Genomic DNA, 21,948 nt, shown 5'->3' with positions numbered 1-21,948 from the left:
GCAAGACCACAGCCTTCAATTTATTCCTTATGTTCAATTGATTTGGTTGCAAAGTTAAAAGGACAAGTGGTATAGTCATGTTAAACTGTTAATCATGTTAATTAATTTGATGATAGTTGATGGTGGTTGGTCCTCATGGGGGTCATGGGGGAGGTGCAGTGTAACTTGTGGTGGTGGATCGCAGAGACGATATCGCAGCTGTACCAATCCACCGCGAGAGTGGCCTGGAGAGGATTGCCAAGGACTTAGGCGCATGAACCAACCTTGCAACACAAATCCTTGTCCAGGTAAGAGTGAGTAATCAGTGTTATACCAGCCATCTGTTATCTTTATGAGCACTAATGTTTCAGGTTCAGGTGCTCCATCCCCTTTTTAGCCAATTTACATGACTTTCTAGATATTGATGTTCAGTATATTGCTGCAATGTTTTTCACCATATGTTGATAAAGTTCCTTTCTTACCTAATATTCTTATTTAACACCTGAGTGAATTAGCATTATGCATATCAGTTGATTGTGTTAACCTCTGATACCATGATAGTTCATGATGGCTGGTCATCCTGGGTAGCATGGGAGAGTTGCAATGTAACTTGTGGAGGGTAGATTATGAAGACAAGTGTGCACCAGTCCCTCTCTAATTCTTGGGGTGGAAGGGATTGCCAAGGACCTACTCTAATGTACTAAAGTTGCAACACATAACTGTCTGGGTGATAGTCAATAATCAGTGTTTCATATCTCCCATCTGCAAAATAACCATAGAGTGGAAAGTTTTAAGCTTTATAAAAATTCAAGGATTAAACGAGGAACCAAAAATTACCAGCATTCTTGTTGCAAGTTAAAAGGCATATATTAACCCAACCAGAAGTGATAATTTATGTGGCATTTCTACAATCATTTATGTTTAATTTTTTTTTTTCATTTTTTCTGCTTTTAAACAGAATAAAAATGCCATAAACATGTGGGATACGATGAAAAGTTTTAGGCTTCTTAAGAAAAGAAAATGACAGGCCTTCTGATAGGGTGCAATAAAACAATGTGAATTGTGTGATTTTTTTAGCAAATTGTGCGATTTTTTTCTGAGATATTTTAAAACATCTTTTTCACTTTTTGGAAGACATGAAAGCCATCTTCTACATCTTCTTTCTGAACTTGTGCAGATAAATTGCTCTTTAACCCTTTCTTAGCGCATGCGCTTCGACCAGGATGCTATAGTGGACATGTGGCCAAGGTCTAGGTTGGCTTACCTGACCCAGACCATGGCTGCCAGGTCCAATAGTGCCAGACCCAAATTAGTGCCAGACCCCAGACATCGACAAAGACTGCTAGTCTCTACGGAGTTCTATTGTTATCGCTATTGTTTTAGTTGAACAAAGACTGAATGCATAATTAATGTACGGAGTTATGTGGTACTCTTGCCGGGATTTTTTGAGACAAAGTAATAATTTATCATATTTTGGCAATTTTCTTTGAATTATGCAATTTTTCATGAGTTGTGCAGTCACTTGCAATTTGAGGTCGATTGTGCGAAATCGCAACATCACGCTCGGAGCAACTTCAGAAAACCTGTCCACCTCATTTACATATGTCGTGAGGCTTTGAAGAAAGAGGCATAACACAATAGATGCTATTCTTATTCAGTGATATGGAAATGAGTGGCTGGGTATTCTGAAGTTCTATCAGAAGCCCTGAAATAGGAAACTAAAAATTACCAACAATCTTGTAACAATTAAAAAAACGTATTAACCGTGAGGCAGAGAAAATAATTTACATGACATTTGTTCAGTGATATATGTCTCAAGTTTTTTTAAATTTTTTCCTGCTCTTTAATGTATGAGAATGAAAATGTTGACTAGGCAAAGTAATAAATCGTAATTTCGGAAAACAAAGGGATCACTAGTGTCTTCTTCCGGAGGCAAAGTTGGGAGTTGTTTCTCATCTGCTTGTTATTGAAACATTGTCAGTCAATGGTAGTTGGAATGAGTGGAGTGCTTGGAGTATCTGCTCTAAAACAGTCAGTGGCATACAGATAAGGTTTAGAGAATGTTCTGATCCAGAACCAGCATATGGCGGGGAAAACTGTGATGGGAGCAGAGCAGTTGTGAGACAATGTAACAACACGTCCAGCTGCCGTGAAGGTAACTCATACAGATAGTGAAATCAGTGTGTGTGAATTGTAATTATATGGTGCAATATTTATGGAAATACAGACATCAGAGTGTCATCTTTGTTGAACCCCATATTTAATGGTTAACTTCTTTAAAAGCCTTTGCCTTTTAAGTTACTTGATAATAGATTCACCTTTTCCAAAATTATCATGAACATTACATTGACACTTGAATATTTAAGTTCTAGTCATTATTAATGTTATCATTATCATTCTCACACCTATTATTTTCATCAGGATCATCATCTTCATTATTTTGTCTTAATTAGCATCCAATCCCATACATTATACTTGCAAATGTTTGTACTATTTTTATTTGGTGTCATTTACCACTAAATTTTCTTGAAAATTACTTCTTAAATATTCTGTTTCTTGTTGAAATATATAACGTCTGATGCTAGCAGTATAAATTAATATTCAGTTTAAGTATTCAGTTTCTTGTTGAAATATATAATATCTGATGCTAGCAGTATAAATTAATATGTTTTTGCCTTGGGCTAGTGATTATGTTTCTAGACATTTACACCTAGAATTGGAATTCATTTGAAACTGGGTGCCTATCTAAGGGAATCATTCGCATAACAATTAAAACATGTAGAATGAATTAAGAAGGCTATTTAAAACAGACTTGCAATTTTGTGTTATTTCTTCCATCAGAATTTCCACTGCGCTTTACAACGGAGGGGAACCCATCAGTTGGCACAATGGAAATCTACACAAACAGCAGCTGGCAAAAGCTTTGCATCAGTAACTGGAATAAAGCTGAAGAAGATTTGATGTGCATGGCAATGGGATACTCTAACAGCAGTTACTATGGAAGATGGTATGAAGACAGTGACAATGAATCAGAGATATCTATTAACTACAACTGCACCACCATTCTGACAAAATGTGGAGAACAATTCTCAAACAAATTGCAATTGTGCAAAGGTAATGATCAATTATGCATTTTGGACTCTATTCATATCTGCTTCAGTCTTCTACATCCCATTCTAGTTGGATGGTACCCTTATAGACTTGATCAATATTTGAGGTGATAGACCTCACTAAAGCATTCTTTCTTGCTTTGATCAGTAATAATGTAGTAGCCTTTTTCACAAAGATTCCTCTTGTTGTTAAAAATATCACAAGAAAGAAAAATTGTCTGTTTTGTAGGATTAATTTAAAATTAATTGTAACTGAAGATGTAAATAAAGGCCCAAAGATGATACCCAGACAACTGCCTATCAAAGAACCCCTACCGTCATATTGGATATCTTAACCTGTTTGGTCACACCTTGACTTTTTAAATTTGTCTATAATCATGCTATCTCCCTCTTTTATCCATATTTTCAATCTTTTTCTTACTTGACTACATAATCAACATACCTTCACTAATTGCTCAATATTTTGTGACTTTATAAGTTCCTGTTCGCTTGAATGGTGCAAATGTTGAGTATGGTGGAAGAGTGGAAGTATTTTACAAAGGGAAATGGGGGAAAATATGTGCCAATGGATGGGATTTCAATGATGTCAAAGTTATTTGTCGTCAACTTGGCTTTGAAGAGGCTCTTGCTGAATTCATTGGCTCAGACGTAGAGGGTGAGAACATTACTACTGTAATGTTTGATGTTTCTTGCACTGGAAATGAGGTAGAACTTGCATCTTGCACTCGCTCTGATGGAAAGTTACATGTGCCAGGTCAATGTCAAGGAGATGGCAAAGGTTCTCAAGCACTGTGTCAACCAAGTAAGTTAGGTATTTATAATGCCCAGATAAAATTTCCTGAACATGACCAGTTACTTGTTTACAGCATTTGCAACAAGGGTTAAGATACTAATAGTTTTGCAATCTATGGCTAGTTAGTACCAAAAAGTTGAAACAGAATGAACTTATTATTGTTCTATTTGAAAAAATTTCTTTCAGAGAACAAACAAGTAATGGGGAAAAAGGAACTTTTCTTTGATATTGGTAGCAATGAAAATCTTCACTGCTCAATACTTAACAAAACCAGTTTTGCAATGTGGATTATTAATGGTAAAAAGATGCAAAATCGAACTTCTCCTTCTGAGAGGGTCAAGACCAAAAAAGATGGTGAGCTGGTCATAGAAAATGTGCAATTGTCTGATGGAGGAACATATGAATGCCACAGATTGGAATATGTTCAGTATTACACAGTTTACATTAATGGTAGGTAAATTGTTTTCAACATACTGAGAAGGCCTTAATTTTAGAGTATATGTTTATGTGACTGTACAGTAAATGTGACCAGCATTCAGCATATAGACAAAGTACAGACTAGGCGATATTTCTTCAATGCAGCTACACTTTTGCTAAGTGGTTGTCCTCATTGTTTATTTCAACAGCAAGATTCACTGAAAACACTCAAGGTGAGCAGAGCCTTATTACAGACATGTTTGGAATTATAAACTGTAGTGCTGAAGGGAAACCACCTCCACTGATAATTTGGAGCAAACAAGGAAGAAATTTATTGCTATATGGGGGAAGATTTTCTCAAATTCCCAGTGGCAGTCTACGCATTGATCCTGTTCAACCTGAAGACAATGGAACATACATTTGTACCATGAAACAGAACAAAGGACCAAATAGGGTCACAAGCACACATAAGAACATACTTGTGTCTGTTATAGGTAAGTGAAGTGTTGGCAAAATCTAAAAACTATAGTTTGTTAATTACACCATTACACCATTCTACCTGTCTTAAAAATTGAGAATTTAGTCCCTAAAGTAGTGCAGTTACAACATGTAGATGCTGTTGATAAAATGGGTTCTTCATTTAGTTTATTGAGGTTTAAAACAATCTTTGGCATTGTTCTTTTTTTGTGTGTGTGTAAGGTCTTTAATTTTTGCCAATATGCAATCCTGTAAGGTCAATAATCTGTTCTTGTTGTCCTTCAGCAACAATGTTGAAATATATACAAATTAATCAAATATTAGCCTTATACTGCTGTAGAAAGTAAAATGTCTAAAAATCCGAGCTTTTGCCAATCAATGGCATGATCAGGGAAGATTTTTTTAAAAAGTAAAATGTTTTAAAAATCCGAGCTTTCCCCGATCAACAGCATCATCAGGAATATTTTCTTTTCCCTGATGATGCCATATATATATTGTATAAATTCCTGTAAGGTCATTTTATGTAATCCATGCATTTATTGTTTTTAGCTGTCTGAAAAATTAACTTCATCTGGTTATTCAAATTAGTCATGTCAAAGTGCATTGTCCATTTTGTAGATTGATAGTAGTAACCTAAAAGATAATTGCCTTCTAGGAGAGTTATGTTATGTGTGTATGACCATGCCAATTTGTTTTAACTTTTTTACTTGTTTATTCAAAGTTCGACCAGAGGTGAGTGTTTCAGGAGCAAGCAATCTCATCAGAGAAGGAGACAATGTGACTTTGACTTGTAAAATCATTCAAGGTCAGCCTCAGCCGCAGATAACCTGGCTCAAGAATAACACATTGAAAGGAAACACCAAGTTTCTCTCCCTCAATAATATAAAAAAGGAAGATGCGGGACTGTACAGCTGTGAAGTAAAAAATAGTGGAGGCAGTTCCACTGGAAATATTTATATTACAGTTAAAGGTAAGTTTTTAGGTTTAAAACTGCATTTCCATCATTTTATTGAATAGACTGTGGCCTGTTGGATTCTGGATTGATATCTCTGCATGGGTTCAAGGCATGGTAAGTATGATTGTGTTGTTTTCTTGAGTGAGGCAACAGTACCTATACATTCATACATACTGCTCTCCATTCGGTTAACATGTCCACATTTGTCAACATAAATTAACTTTTAAATTTAAAAACTCCAAATCTACATTATGATAGTACATACAGTGTGTTTGTAGTACTGGTTAACCGTGCAAGGTATAACTTTGCAATATCCTTGAGGTGACAGTCTTCACTCAAGCATGGTGACTGTCTCTCCACCCAGAAGTGTTCTTGAACTGTCAAGAAAACGGTTAAGAAAGCTTAACCATTTGACAAGGGGTAATAATTAACTTGAGGAGCTTGATTTGTGAGCTGGGAAACTCTCTTGGCTTAATTCCCATTATTCTCAAGTTAAGTTCAAAGAGTGCCGTGACAATATTTGCATTCTAACTCCCCGAGAAGGTATCATATATCTTATTTAGATCAAAGAGTCTGTCGCGGGTAACAGTACTTGCAATGTAACTCCCTGTGAAGATTATCCCATAAAAAATTACTGTTGTTGAAATAAAACTTTTAAACCTCAAATTCCGAATGGAAATAATAAATGTGTACTGCTGATTATAGCTGTGCAAAATCATTTGTGTAGCGACTCTGAGGACAAATTGTTAGGGGTTAGTAATTAATTTCAGGAGCTTGATACATGAGCGAGGAATATCTACTGGTTTGCCATTTCACAGGTTCCAAAAAAAATTTTCTAGCAATTTGACAAACTGAGACGTTAGGTCCCTGTTTCCAAGATGTAGTTTCCTATAGCTGAGTCATATTACCCAGCTGCCATTTGGGTAGTCGTGGGCGAGAGCAATGGGTCATAACCAAATCAAAAAGTCCGTGAAGATTATTAGGTAATTTTTGTCATAACTTAATTTTATTTTTAATTTCATTCTGTAGTTCCACCACATTTAAGTCCTGACCTCAAGAATCATTCAGTTCCACTGAACTCCACATTTACATCAACTTGTTATGTAAGGGGTGATCCTCCAGTATCTGTCAATTGGACCAAGAATGGAGAAGCTCTTGGTAACAACAACACATTAGTCATTAAGTGGGTGACTTTTGATGATGAAGGTATCTATAAATGTGCTGCTGAAAATGTGGCTGGAAAAAATGACACCACCTTCTGGATTGATGTAACTGGTAAGTCAAATTCCAATTAGCCTCAGCATTTTGAATGGTTATCAACCTTTCTGGAACTGCATTTGGCTTGACAGGAAGAAACTGGATAACTTTGGAATGTGAAGAAACTTAAATACCTGCTTGCTTTAATTTTGTGTTGAATATTTGTAAATAGAATTTCCACAAGCCCAATGTATTCATTTTGTCTTTGATTTGAATACCTCACTAATATTGATATTTAGAAAAGGAATGGAAAGTCACCTTAATTATGTTGATAACGAGTAATATTCTCATGTAAATCATATCTTTTGGGGGTAGGGAAACTTACAAAGTAGAAATGTGATATCTTAATTCTATCCATTCTCATGCACAGTATGAATTCAAGGTAATGTCTGTTATCCCATAAAAATTAATACATGTAATGAGTGGATTCTAAAATCTGATCTCACATTTAACCAGTACTGCAAAATGACCAGGACTGGTTGTCCAATTTTATCTTCAGTTGGTAACCTTGGTTGACTATTATTGGTCTTTTTTTTTTATTTGTAGTGTCTCCTCAGATTCTATTGTCTCCAGTAAAGCAATCTGTTATCGATGGAGACCCTGTCAACTTTACTTGCCATGCCTCAGGTGTTCCAACACCAAAAGTGACCTGGACATTTGCTGGTGGTAAACTTCCATTTGGTATTAATCAAACCAATTTTGAGGGAGACTCATTCGTGGAATCATTTCTGGAAATGCCAAACACAGCAAAGGAAATGGAAGGACTATATGAGTGCACGGCAGAAAACAAAGCAGATAAAATAAGTTCTTCAGTAACACTTCAAGTTTTTGGTAGGTTCTTTAATAAAAATGCTAATGATTGTTTAATCATGAATTTAAGAATGATTATGATATTAACAATTATGGATCCACTGTAACAATAATCTATGACACCTTCCTCTCTTGAGTTTATCTCTTGTGCTGATGCATGAAATATTATACTCAGAAATGGAGACTTAAGTCTAAAAGTGGAACAGAAAATAACTGAGAACCTGTTAAGGCTGGTTTTTGTAATAATTGTTTTGCATTTGATTCTCAGTCATACTTTTGGAAATCATCTAAGACAAGAAAGCCAGTGCAAGCAGCTACATGTTTAGGTTTAAGGCATCCTGTACAATTATGGATTCAGGGAATGGTTATTTTTTGCACATGTGCCATTCACCAACTGTTTGGGGTGACCTCTGTATGACTTTTTTTTTTATTTGAGCTCTGATCATTTTGATCAGGAGGCCCTATGTAGAGTTTAAACAGATATTTTTTGAAGCCAGGTTTCACCAACTTATAATTGCCATTCAGAGGGTTGCTTTTGGATTATTCCGTGTCCATAATAAATATGTTATTTAAAGATGTTGTGAGTGAAGCTGTTTTTTTTTTTAGACTTAACAGAAACTTGTCTCTTTTAACACAGAAAAACCCACCTCTCAAATAAGGCCAAATCCACATCCAATACTCACTCCAGGTGAAGAGCTCACATTGAATTGCATTGTTAATAAGGCAACAGTAAATATCACTTGGAAAAAAGATGGAGACCCAATAAAAGTAAGGGCTGTAATTGCCAGGACATTGGATGAGACAACAAGTTCCCTGCATATTTCAGTGGTTGTGGAGGAGGACAGTGGTGAATATTCCTGTGAAGCTCGCAACAAACCAGGCATTTTGGCCCACTCCACTGTGACGATAATTGTCAAACGTAAGCTAACATTATTGTGTTGTCCATCATTTGCCTTTCAATGTCATTCATTTTTCATGGTACATGCTCTTTTGTAGTAGTCTTTTCAAACATGCTCCAACAAAGCTGAATTTTCTTCTAGGCAAAAGAAGACCACTTTCTGATGCTCTTTCAGACCAAATTGAGGTTTGGTCTGTCCAATATACTCAAATACAAATGGCTATACCAAAACATTTCTCCGTAACTGCCTGAAACCAGTTGCAACTAGTAACACTCATGATGAGAAGGAACCAGGGACTGGTTTTGCTGTTATTCCTTACATCTGGGGTATTACAGAGCCCATCAAGAAAATTTTTAAATAACCACAAGGTTAAAGTTCAAAAACTTTTTCAGACTTTAGGGCATATTTTTGACAAACCTAAGGATCCTGTTACAAAAGAACAACAAACTTGTAAAAAATTTGAAGATGAGAACATCATTTTAATTTGAAATACGGCCTCCCAGTTAGCTCAATGGATAGAGGGCTGGACTGTTGTGTGGGAGGTCGAGGGTTTGAGCCCCAGCCAAACCAACACTCAAGGTCTTAAAATAATTGAGAATATGCTAGTACCTTACTATAACATCAAGAAAAGGTTAGATATTCTAGTTTTCTCGGATAGGAAGAAATAAATGGAGGTCCCGTCTCCTGCAGGGTTAGGGGTAGGAGACGTTAATTTCCCACGCACGAGATTACTGTGTGATGGATGTCCTCCCCTGGGGTGGGATGGGTGGGTGTTCACAGGGCCCCATTTAAACTAGCTATCTGCTAAACTGGGCCACCCTGTATGAATATTCATAAATACAAATACAAATTTTGGATGTTCCCTGCTCTGGCAATGAGTTGAAACTTGTATTTCATGTTTACATAAATGGAAAGTCAAATGCCCCACAAGGCTATGCTCTGAGAAAAATTGAAGGGAGCCCAGTGCACAGAAACTGTGAAATCCAGGGTGCCTAACATATGCTTTTTATGAAAAAACTAAAATTCCTAAGTCGCCCAAGAGCAAAAGTAAGGCGCCAGGGGCCCCCTAGCGCTGCTAGATCACAGCCCTGTCCCAGGTAAATGGCATGGATATGACAAAAGGTTTTTTTACTCTTGAGTCAACTAAGTAACATATTGAGATAGAATGAATATATGAAGTTCATATATTTTTAACTGCGGTATTAGATACGTATGATGCACGATCTTCGCAGTATACGTATCTAATACCGCAGTTCAAAATATATGAACTTCATATATTCATTCTATCTCATTTATCACTTTCACGGGTTTATTACGAATCAACTCAACGGCCTGCTCCCAGTTGGCTTGTTAGCTCAATTGGTAGAGCGCTGCACTAGTATCGCAGAGGTCAGTGGTTTGAGTCCCGTACAGGCCTGATTTTTTTCAGGTCTGATTCTCGCTATTGCATAAGTAGCGCTATCTACTGCGAGGATCGTGCATCATACGTAACATATTGATAGCACCTACAGAACGAAATTCTTTAAGTTGCTGACTTGTTATTTGTTTGCAGTGTTTACATCCAAGCTCGAGATACCAATGAACCTGTGAAGATAATCTCATCGTCACTTTTTTAAATTTTGCTTTCTAGTTCCACCACAGTTAAATTCTGGACTCAAGAATCGTTCAGTTACCTTGAACTCCACATTTACAACACCTTGTTTTGTAAAGGGCAGTCCTCCAGTATCTGTCAACTGGACCAAAAATGGAGAAGCTCTTGGCAACAACAACACGTTATTTATTAACCACGTGACTTTTGATGATGAAGGTTTCTATGAATGTGTTGCTGAAAATCTGGCTGGAAAAGCTAACTTGTACTTCTGGATTGATGTTACTGGTAAATCAATATAATTTTATTAATATTTACAAACTGCACTCTGTAAGCTCATGAAGTAGAGCCCTGAACTGCCATGCGTCACGTTGAGGGTTCAACCTTAGACCGGACCACCACTGAGGATCTTTAAATAACCTAGGAGAATGTGCTGAGTGTGCTATGATATTTGCGAATGGTTAGACATTCTAGTATTCACAGATAAGGCCAATAGACTGTAGGCCCTGTCTCCCTCATCTTCTCTGTACTGGTTAGCAAGGGGACGTAAAAGAACTCAAGAACTTCTCACAAAGAGTGCATGAAGGGAACGTAGCCCCCGGTGCTGTGGTCTGACCAGTCAGTACATGTAATTTTTTAACATGCTTTTGTTTAAGCTAGATATTTAAATAGGATTTCTACAAACCAAGTTTATTCATTTGTTTTTAAATTTGACTTTTATTTTCACACTTCATGATATTTAAAGTATTATGTACATACACTGTAATATACTAAATTACTCTTTTCATGTTCATACTATCGTTCAGGGTTGATGGAAGCTCACTCATTCGAAATGTACATAATATCCTCCTGACCTTAATTCCCATTCACTGTGTGGAGGTGATTCCTTTAATAATTTCTGTAAATATGTGTAGTTAGGGGACTCCAAATTTACTCTTACATCTAATTACTGCCAAATTACTTGTGGTTATTTGGTTGTATCTTAAGAACCTTGGTTGAAGATCATGGTCTTCTTTTTATTTTCAGTGTCTCCTCGGATTTTATTGTCCCCGGTAAACCAATCTGTTATTGTTGGAGACCCTGTCAACTTTACTTGCCATGCTTCAGGTGTTCCAACACCAAAAGTAATGTGGACATTTAATAGCGATAAACTCGAATCGGGTATTAATCAAAGCAATTTTGAGCGAGACGTATTCGTGGAATCATTCCTAGAAATGCTGCAAACAACAAAAGAAATGGAAGGAACATACAAGTGTACAGCAGAAAACAAAGCTAATACAGCAAGTTCTTCCGCAACACTTCAAGTTTTTGGTAGGTTGAATGATAATAATGATAATAATGATAGTGATACTAGTGACAGTGATGATGATGATGAGTTTAATAATGGTAACAGTAGCGATTGAAACTTAATAGCCATTAGGGTAATGATGATGATGGATCCCCTTTAACAATAATAGTATACAATTCTTTCTTCTTTGATGTTATTTTCCCTGCTAATGGATAAAACATGAGGTGTAAATGTTGGCATTTTGGTGTTGAAGGTTGACAAAAAATAACTGACAGTGTGGTAAGACTGATTCTTGTAATAATTGTTTTGAGATAGAGTCTTAATACCCCTGGAAATTCTCCAAGAAAATTTGAGTCAAAGAGTTGAAATACTAACTTGGGTGTAAGGTATCTGGGAAAAATATTGTAATGAGTTGTGGGAAGCATAGTTGTTGCGCAGACGCCATTAAACAATTGTTTGAGATAACTTTTTTATATGATCACTTTGACCGTTTGTCATAGTCACTGTGATAATTTTAATCCAATAGACTTTTATCAGTACAACGATTTGTAACATTGAATGGCACATTACATGTTATGAGACTATTTTATAGCAACAAAGGGCTGGGTCTGGGGTTACTTAGAAGCATCTTGGAAATTCTGTTTAGGGGGTCGCTTTTGGATTGCTTCGTGTCCATGATAATTGCCTTACTAAGGTACTGAGAGTAACGTATTTTTTTTTTCATGAAAAATCAAGATTCGTATACATGTACATTATCTCTTTTTCTACACAGAAAAACCAACTGTGGAATTGAGTCCAAAACCATATCCAACCCTCACTTCAGGTGATGAGCTGAGGTTAACTTGCATTGTCAACAAAGCAACAGTAAATATCACTTGGAAAAAAGATGGAGACGAAATGAAGAAGAGAGAGGACATCTTTACACAATTTGAAGAGAAAAAAGGTTACCTGCATATTGCAAAGGTTGTGGAGGAGGACAGTGGTATATATTCCTGTGAAGCTCGTAACAGACTAGGAAATGTGGCCCGCTCCAATGTAACAATAAATGTCAACTGTAAGCTGGCATTATTGTAGTGTCCTAAAAACAATCTATTATTTAACAGCAAAGAATATTTCAACGTAAATGTAACCTGAAAGCTTTGCATTGCTTTAATCATGCTGTTGGCTGCTTTTTTTTTTTCCATTGTTGTGGTTGTTATTGTTTTTTATGGTAAGTATGAGTTTCGAATGAAGATTTGGGTCCTTAGCCTTTTACATGCAGTAGAACCTAATTTTAGATACCGGTATAATTGTTTGCAGTATCATCATGATTATCTGTTTCCTACTGGGTAATGGGAATTGTTCTTCATCCAGTTTGCAAAAAAGCAGGTTATTTGTCACTATTATGGGGGGTAACCCTGCAATGGACCAGCAGGAGGGAGTAGAAATACTCCTGGGAGCTTCATACTACGGAAAACAGAGTTAAGCGCCGGCCTGATGGGCCACTTTGATTGTTAACAGACTTCACTTTACGGTTATTTTGCTATTTTTTCTACAACATAGTTTTGATTAACCTTTCTTGGAGTGTCTGCCATAAAATAGTAAATGAGCCAATACTGATAAAAATGAGCCAGAGAAACTCTACCAAAAGACAGAATCCAGGGAGGATGGGTAATACTGAGTAAAAACCTTTCCATTATCATGATCACATGTGCTAGCTTTGTCATTTGGCCAATGACCATGTGTTTACCTTATACCAACAGCTGCGAGGAGTCCATCCCTGGTGTGGTACTATATTGTTGGATCAATGGCTGCTGTCATTGTTATTTTACTCGTATGCTGGTATTTTTGGAAGTGCCGAAGGACAGGTAAGACTCATTCTTCATATCTTGTTCTTAGTAACTTTTCCAGACAATAGTTGTGTCAGAAGCAAAAATTGGACTAGTTTCTGCTTACTTTTATTTCACTCCATATTCCAATTGTTCTCTCCAATTTTGCTATTAGGTAGGTATTAATATCATCTCGGTTTGCAGAAGAAAAAAAAACATTTTGGTTACTATTGGCATGTTTTTACTGTTTCTGATTTGTAATCTACCATAAACCGTTGAACTTCATGGCATAAAGAATTCTGAGTAAACCACTGATTTCATTAATAATGAATTATTATTGTTATTGTTATTAACTGCTTTGTAGAAACTCCCTTCACCATCTAAGTGCGTAACATTTTTATTGAAATACTCAAGTTAAGGAGAAATTTTTCCTTCTTTATTTCTTTCTTGATTTATCATCTGAAACTACAGCCACTGCTATGGCTCTGTAAGTTAATTCGTTTACCATTTACCTCTACTCGGTAAATTGGAATGTATTTGACTAAAAAACACATTGAAGTTGGGGTCTTATGTCATGTCAACCATTCCATTTTGGATGTTAAGAGCCACTGGCCATAAATATCGAGAATCAGTCGATGTTTATAAAATTTCGTAATTAATTTAATTTTTCTTAAAAGATCCTTTTGTTCAACCCTGTTGAAAAATTTTATCAAAACTTCTCTTGCGCTTTTCTTTCTCCGAACAATCGAGAAGCTCAAAATACGCCTAGATGGCCGTTTCCCTCCATCCTTGTTTCTCTGATCATAAAAATCTCTTAGCAGGTTACCACGCTTAAGTCTGAATAGTGACCCGTTGAAATAAATACTTCGCGTCTTTTTCGTAGAGGTAAAATATAGGTCAAATTCATTCATAATTTGTCATTCCATTTTCCATTTTCATTTCATTTTCCATTCCAATTTTTCATTTCATTCATTCATAATTTTTCATTGCGTAAGGGTGGGGGGGGGGGGGGGAGGTGGAAACGGCCAGCTAGGTGTATTTTGAACTTTTCGATATTTCGGATCGAGAAAAAAAAGTGCGATAGAACTTTTTGATCTAATTTTCGACAAAGGTTCATTAAAAGGGTCCTTTAGGAAAAATAAAATGAATTACGAATTACGGCGGATTCTCAATATTTACGGTAAGTGGCCCTTACCTTGTCTGAATGTACGAGATATTCTGAAATTTTGGTTTGTGCACAAGAAAAGGTTGTTTTGCCAACTTCAGAGTGATTTTTATTCCATAGACTAAAGAAATGGTCAATTAATTTAGAAACTCAAAACTTTTCCTTAGTTTGTTTTTTCTTGATCACATATACTTTGATTTATAATAGAAACTGATTTTCATAATATTTAGTCCTAATCAAGGTGAGGCAGTTGAGATGGAGCTGTTGAATGTAGAAGTGGATGAATGGGAGATTGAAGTGAAGCGTGTTCTGCTTCAAGAGGTCATTGGGCGAGGGGCATTTGGAGCAGTGTGGAGAGCTCTTCTTAGTTCTCCAAATGGGAGGCCTGGAAATCGCACAGTTGCTGCTAAATGCTTCACACGTAAGATCAAGTTAACTATCTCTCCTCAAATCACGTAGATAAATACTTTACAGCCAAGGGTAACCTGTTTGGCACTTCTAATGGTTGTTTATCACGGGTCAACTAAGGCATTCTGAGAGATTCATGCAAAGTCATTTTTAATAATAACGAAAATAAAAGTTTCAGAAGAAATAAAGCATTTGAAGATAGCAAGCATGTGCTTCAATAGTAAGAAAGGATTCGATCACTAATCAGTTCCATTTTCGCAGGTGTGAGCGCCACAAACTGAGCTTCAAAGACCTCCTAAAATGTGAGGTCTAAATCCGTACCCAAAGTTTTCTATTGTTAACCGCGAGAAAATTCGTCAATAAGTTTTTTCCCTGGCTGTAAAGCATATCGTTTTTATTGTAGCCACTGCGGGGGAGGAAGGAAGGAAATGTTTGATGAGAGAGATCGAGCTGGGAAAAATTATCTGTGAAAGCAATCAACCCAACATAGTGAAGTTCATTGGCTGCGTCACCAGACAAGGTATATATTCAGTTTAAGGCATGATTCTTGGTATATGCAGTTACATTTTGACTGTGTGAGATTGTAACTTTTGTTTGTTTTAATTTTTTTTGTTGGATTTGTTTTCCCTTTTGTGCGTTATTTTAAGTTCATCCAATCCTTATCATGGAATACTTGCCTTGTGGTGACTTGCTTGGTTACATGAGAAAGTGCCGAGGAATTAAGGATCGGTATTATCTTGGAGAAGGAAGAGCTCAAGATTTGGACAACTACGACCTTGTGCTATTTGCCAAACAAATCGCCGCTGGTATGGTATTCCTTGGATCAAGGGGAGTAAGTAAACAAAATGCTACTACATTCAATTTTTCCTCAGATAAATAGTAAGAATTTTTATACCTTTTGATTGTCTTCAATATGATAAATCTAAATTAAACGACATTTTTGAAAGCAGGTTTGATATTCTGAATGTTTCTGAAGGCCAAGGGTTCTTTCAGTATTGTTAATGGGTCATCTGATGTCACGGTGATTTTGGTATTTCTTTGGTCTGTAATGAAAACCGTAGGAACAATAGTTCTTACATCCCGTTGATATGGATAAGTATCAAGAGGACTTACTTGCATGAGCTTTCTGTTGAACCTTCTAGAATATTCTGTTAGGTTTTGTTGTTATGATGTAATACTACCGAAATATTTGTATTGTAAGCTTCTGGAATGTTCCGGAATACTTTGTAAATGTATATAAGGACTCAGTCGTGTAGGAGTTGTTGCTGTTGTCGGAAAAGACCCCCTGTCTGAACGCTATACCAAAATAGAGAGAGCTGCTCTGGAAGACTTTTCATCTCAAGGAATTTAGGAGAAAACTCTGAAATTGAGGTAGTGGTGAGATAAGATATACACTGTCGTTTGTAGAGGGCTTAAGTAAGTTATTGAGGATAATTACTGTCAGCATTGTCTATTTGAGTCGCTCCTATTACACGTTGTGTAATAAAGTAGTTGAGTTTGTATGATTGTAATTTTTTCTGTCGGTTGAAGTTTACTGTAAAACCATGCAAACATGTACATAATCTTTCCTCTGGTTTACACTTTGGATCTTTTTCTTTTGGTAGATAATTCATCGTGACCTGGCAGCTCGAAACATCCTCCTTGACAACAACTATGTGTGCAAAGTTACCGACTTTGGCATGGCATATCAAAACTTCAAATATGGTCATGGAAATGCCAAAAAGGTAGAAGATCTTCTTTGTCTTACCTTTTTTACAGTGCCACTCGCAAACAAATTCCTAAGGTTAGCACTAACTCTGTTTAAAATTCGCCTTCACTGCAAAGATGGTCCTACGTTTTGCTATGCCACAGCAACTGAGTTTGTTGACTTTACTGTTTTAAATTTATGACAACTGCTAAATTTTGACACTTGAAAGTCCTAGAAGGAGTGTACCGCCCACCTGAAGTGCCAAACAATTCGTAGTGTTTACGATTGTTTGCATGCAAGATGTCCTTTCTAATAAACCGGTATGATAGCACTGATTGTCGTTGCAGGGCCGTCTGCCAATTAAATGGACTGCACCAGAACTTTTGTTAGGAAATCTTGCTGGACTTTCCACCTTGAGCGACGTGTATGTATGACGTATAGTCTTGCACTGAGCAGCTCATCTATTGGGCTTTTTTATCTTTTACAAGTTAATATCCAACTCTCACTTGGCAATATTTTTTTGAAATATTTTTCAGGTGGTCTTACGGAATCGTTCTGTATGAGATAGTTACCCTTGGTAAGTCAAAGTATGTTCAATAACAAAATAACGAATATTTATACATCCGGGCCGTCAATGTCTGAAAATGTTGTAAGTATCGTATGTGGAACTCGTTAGTCAGTGTCAATGCCTGTCAGACTCCAGCGGTCGACGTTAGTTTGATGAGCTGTAACAAATAAATTTGTCTTACCAAAATTGACTTCACTGATGACTCATGCTTAGATTGTCAAAGTTTCAATCTCTTTTGTTTCGGGACTTTCCTCGCTTTTACTATCACACAAGACGGGTATCATTTTGTGTGCGACTTAAAATGACAAACAACTCCCATTTTTTAGCAATTACGTAATAGAAAAGTGGTCATCAATTTCATTAAGTATCAGGTTAGGAAACACCATTTTTGGAATGCTCTGATCAAGCACTAGAAGTGAATCTCTCTGATTTAAATCTCAATATTTTTTTAACAAAATATTCTGGAGTATCACAGGCACATTTTTTATTCATTTACAGGAGGAATTCCTTATGACGGATGGTCAGAAGGCAACGTAGTTGCACAGGTGACACGTGGCTACAAACTTCCAAAGCCCGATCATGTTGATGATAAACTGTGAGTCTTGCTTTATCAAGTTATAAAACATTGTGGTTCATTTTAAATCCCCCAATTGCCCCCCCCCCTCCCCTCCTTCGTGGAAAAACATTGTCTTGAGTCTAATCTGATTTCTCCTCTCGTTATTGAACTCTGTTAATTAAATGAAAAAAAAGTTAACAGTGGCCATTAGTTGGTTTTGTTAAGGGTTTTCTTTTCGCTTTCAAATTTTTTGAAAATATCAATTTCACGTTGGTCTAGGAAGACATTTCTTAACATTTAACCATTATATGGCAAAGACTTCAAGATTTCTGGGTTGATGGTCATCGCTTAATTATTAATACACAATCCTGTATTTACCTTCATTCCTTAATTCCAGGTATGCTATAATGAAAAGATGCTGGAATTTTAACCCCGACTTTCGTCCTCCCTTTGAAAATCTTCGCAAAAGAATGGATACCTACCTTCGTGAAGAGGTTTGTAGCATGATTTGAACACGTCCTTCACTTAGGGTTCAGTGATTATTTAACCCTTCCTGGACCACCGAAGGCTCCTGCTAGTGTAACGTTTCTTCCTATTTGTCTTAGGTTATCAATGTTATTTAATTTTTGACACAAAAACGCTCTTAAACATAAAGCGCGCTAAGATTTCTCGTGCCAACGAACCCATCAATCTCCATCCCTCCCGCCATTCCCTATACTTAGCTTCTCTTCCCAACCTTGTGTGTCTTTAAATCGAGGGTCCTTTCTGTACTTTGAAGTGGTCATTTTCATTTTCTACCTGACTTGACGTCAGAGAACATTGTGACGCTCATGAGTATTCCTCTTTTATTGCTTACCCCTTTAGACATATCTGCACCTTCTCGACATGGGATCCTATGACACGACCAAATACTCCAGGGTTGAAGATCTCGGAGATGAAGATGCCGAGCCAAAAGCTCGAGCTACAACGAACGCCGCGGCAAAGAGATTGGGAAAATGGGCTAGCGATCGTCGTTAGACACTGTCATTTTGAATACTGCATTTTGAACCTGGCTGCTAGGATTTTGTAGTACATCAAGCATTAGAAAATGTGTATTGATGATAATGGTGATAATTTAAGGGTCTCGTTCAGTTAGAATAAACTAAAGCTGTGTCCTTAATGACAAACTTTTTAGTCAGTTTTTTAGTAAGTTGCAATTGATAAACAACTCAATTTAGATCCAGCTGATTGAGGCTGGACTTAAAAAAAGGAATAAGAAATTAGAAAACAGCTCTTTTATTTAATTTTCTGTATTAAACAAACTATTTACTCCTGTTATATCTGAAACAATACGAAGATTTGTCAGCAATGATTCTGAGGAAGTATTCCCTGTTGGTGATAAAGACTTGTAAAGATATTTAGTAGTTTAGTATTGATTTAGTCATGGAGCATAAACTACAACTAATGTATTTACCTTTCAGTTAAGTGTCATTTATCGACAAGATCATTGATTGGGTGACATATCTTGTAATGTAGTATTGCATGAGTCGTAAAAATTGTTTAAATTTTGATATCGGAAAACAATCAAGTGCATTGTTATTGACATCTTTACCACAACCGTTTTGCTGTTATTGTTGAAAAGCTTTTTCATAAACGGAAAGAACCGTCTCAATAGAGTGTTGCTTAAATTAATTCTTTTCCTATTGTTTTCGACTCGTACAAGAAACAAAAAGCGATATTCAGAGGGGTTGTGGCTGATAGGAACACCTTTGTTATGATGTACACCTTTGTTATAATGTACCGCTCATTTGAAAATGGCCGGAAATTCTGTTAGAGCAAGGATGAGCGTTTTTTTCTGTACATTGTGGAAACACACTAAGCTTTTATTTTTAAATAATGTAAAGCACTCTGTATAATATCTGCAATAAAAGAGGCATATCTTATGACATTTTTCACACTGTTATATTACTATTGAGCCACTCCAGATATACAAATCCTTGCCGGGCGTTCCTCACAGATGACGTTCCGAGGTCAACAATGACCCCACCTGGGTTGTTTTCGGTGAAAGTTGAGCGGACATTTTGAACTTATTAAATGATATTTAATCATATTGAAAATTTCCACCTTTCAGGAAAGAAAAGTCAAGACCGATTTTCCTTTTGCAGTTCTTTATAGTTTTTTTGTGACTGGCAAGCTCCACACTTTCTTGTTCAAATGTATTGAGCGAAACCTGGAGAGAGTGTTACGTGCGAAAGGGAACTTCCTGGCCGATAATTTCTTTCTATTCTCACATTTATATATCTGAGGGAACACACAATAACTGAACTTATTTTTAGTCAACGTCTGCGATTCTATCTTGCTGGAAAAGACTTTAAAACCCTGCGGCGATAAAACTTCGACAACAAACCTTAACCACTGTGGGGTTTTGTTAATATTAGTCGTGGGGCTAAATTTTACAACAAGATGGTAAGACTAATGTGGTATTCAGTCGTTTCATGCCCACGGACGCTTTGCACTCAGACGATTCGTACTCAGTTTGTGTCGTTCTTACCCGAACTCCAGGTCAATTCGCACCCGTGATCATCAGCTAAAATGAACGCTGATAAACCAAGACTTATGAGAGGACACCTGAACTTCAAAGAACATTTGTTTTTCATGATAGAAGAAAAATATAAAAATTAGGTTGCAATGTAAATTCATTCAGGCTCTATATGACTACTAATAGACTGAGACATCATGAGAACCCGGATGAAAAGGCTTCAGTCCATGGGTCGCGAACTCAGCGAACCGGTATGTTAAGGGATAAAGTGGAAGGCGAAAGCGTTGTGAAAATTTCAACATCAAGCTTCATGGAATATTGCCAAGGGTGACCCATTGTGTAGTCAGTCTGGGCCTTGATTAATAAATAAGAATATAAGGCAGAAGGAACTGTCATTCTTAGCATAGTTTGGGAATCTTCTGTTCTTGATATAAGCTAATAACAAGAACACCGACACTGGCAATTGATTTAAAAGGCCCGTCATATGTTAGGTATGTGCAATCGAGCTGTGAGTATGCGTGGACTTCTCTCATGATTAATTTTGATGTGCAGGTCACTTTCAATAGCAAACAGTACAGTTCTCAATATTTCAATGAGTGGGCTGTGTTAAGAAACTTTCAATTTATTTCTTGACAAATTAAAAGTTAACTAGAAATGCATGGGGGTAAATGACTAAACATTAATATTATCGATTGCATCGATAACATTTTACCTTATACTTTATTTGCTAGATTTAAATTAAATGATCAGTTTCGTTTTAAACCGCCTCTCGCCTCGACTCGCTGTAGTTTTGTGTTTCAACTCGTAAACTTGCAATAAACTTTTAAGAACCTAGCTGGGACATGACCATACGCACTTTATCCCTCATGCACAGAACAAGTTGATCCACTTTTTCTTCTTCGCTCCCGCCGTTTATCCTAACTACCTCGAACTAACCCGAAAACGCCTTGAAGTCCTTTTCTTTGCCCCCTTTCAGTAGTTATCTCTTTGTTAGTGTTACTCTCGCTATCAGTGTCACCATCATAGTCACTGTCAATTTGAATGTCAGTATCTCAGCCCCTGTCTCTTTTGCTTCACTACCTTGTAACTGTCACTGTTACCACCTCTTTTTAGGTCTCTGTCCCTGTCTCCGTTTCTGTGATTGACGCTGTCACTGTTGCTGTCCCTAGGCCAGTCTCTTTCACTGTCTCAGTATATTCGCTATGACTGTCTCTGTCTCTTAACAGTCGATGGAACTGTTACTGTTACTATCAATGTCACTGTTAATGTCGCTGTCACTGTCCATGTCACTTTTTTAGTGTCTGCCTTTGTTACTGTTACTCACTTGTGTCTTTGTCACTGTCGTTGATGGTTTCACCGTTACATCTCTCTCACTGTTACTTTCACTGTCCCTTGCTCAGTCACTGTCACTTCACTGTGACAAACTTTTTCCTTTTAGATTTTTCTTTCACTATCATTGTCTTCCTCGCTGTCTCTGTCATTGTCTTTTTCATTCTGTCTGTCACTCTCTCTCTCTCTCATATTCCCATTGTGTCTGTCACACTTCACTGTCACTGTCTGTGCCACGGTCACTGTTACTCACACTGTCTCGGCCATTGTCACTGGCGCCGTCTCTTTCATTGTCACTGTCACTACCTCTGTTTATCTAACTGGCAATAGCACCGT

General features: G+C 36.9%; 1 protein-coding gene across 2 annotated transcripts in view; it reads left to right on the top strand.

Annotated features, from left to right (window-relative positions):
- The window catches only part of LOC111319115 (inactive tyrosine-protein kinase 7), a 344,836-nt gene extending 325,144 nt beyond the window's left edge, over positions 1 to 19,692 (top strand). For both annotated transcript variants that reach the window (XM_088739650.1, XM_088739651.1), the window contains exons 3-26: positions 117 to 287; positions 1,961 to 2,134; positions 2,821 to 3,093; positions 3,568 to 3,891; positions 4,069 to 4,332; positions 4,509 to 4,793; positions 5,498 to 5,746; positions 6,761 to 7,006; positions 7,535 to 7,819; positions 8,436 to 8,717; positions 10,328 to 10,573; positions 11,312 to 11,596; positions 12,346 to 12,627; positions 13,316 to 13,420; positions 13,853 to 13,868; positions 14,777 to 14,967; positions 15,358 to 15,474; positions 15,602 to 15,786; positions 16,559 to 16,678; positions 16,989 to 17,065; positions 17,178 to 17,218; positions 17,708 to 17,804; positions 18,163 to 18,259; positions 18,630 to 19,692. In XM_088739650.1, coding sequence (XP_088595776.1) covers positions 117 to 287; positions 1,961 to 2,134; positions 2,821 to 3,093; positions 3,568 to 3,891; positions 4,069 to 4,332; positions 4,509 to 4,793; positions 5,498 to 5,746; positions 6,761 to 7,006; positions 7,535 to 7,819; positions 8,436 to 8,717; positions 10,328 to 10,573; positions 11,312 to 11,596; positions 12,346 to 12,627; positions 13,316 to 13,420; positions 13,853 to 13,868; positions 14,777 to 14,967; positions 15,358 to 15,474; positions 15,602 to 15,786; positions 16,559 to 16,678; positions 16,989 to 17,065; positions 17,178 to 17,218; positions 17,708 to 17,804; positions 18,163 to 18,259; positions 18,630 to 18,782 — 4,565 coding nt within the window. In that variant the 3' untranslated portion in view covers positions 18,783 to 19,692. The remainder of the gene's footprint in view (positions 1 to 116; positions 288 to 1,960; positions 2,135 to 2,820; positions 3,094 to 3,567; positions 3,892 to 4,068; positions 4,333 to 4,508; positions 4,794 to 5,497; positions 5,747 to 6,760; positions 7,007 to 7,534; positions 7,820 to 8,435; positions 8,718 to 10,327; positions 10,574 to 11,311; positions 11,597 to 12,345; positions 12,628 to 13,315; positions 13,421 to 13,852; positions 13,869 to 14,776; positions 14,968 to 15,357; positions 15,475 to 15,601; positions 15,787 to 16,558; positions 16,679 to 16,988; positions 17,066 to 17,177; positions 17,219 to 17,707; positions 17,805 to 18,162; positions 18,260 to 18,629) is intronic.
- Positions 19,693 to 21,948: the final 2,256 nt, after the last annotated feature.

The sequence above is a fragment of the Stylophora pistillata genome, chromosome 11, assembly GCF_964205215.1.
Source record: "Stylophora pistillata chromosome 11, jaStyPist1.2, whole genome shotgun sequence".
Classification (NCBI taxonomy): Eukaryota; Metazoa; Cnidaria; class Anthozoa; order Scleractinia; family Pocilloporidae; genus Stylophora; species Stylophora pistillata.
This window is presented reverse-complemented; position numbering and strand designations above follow the sequence as displayed.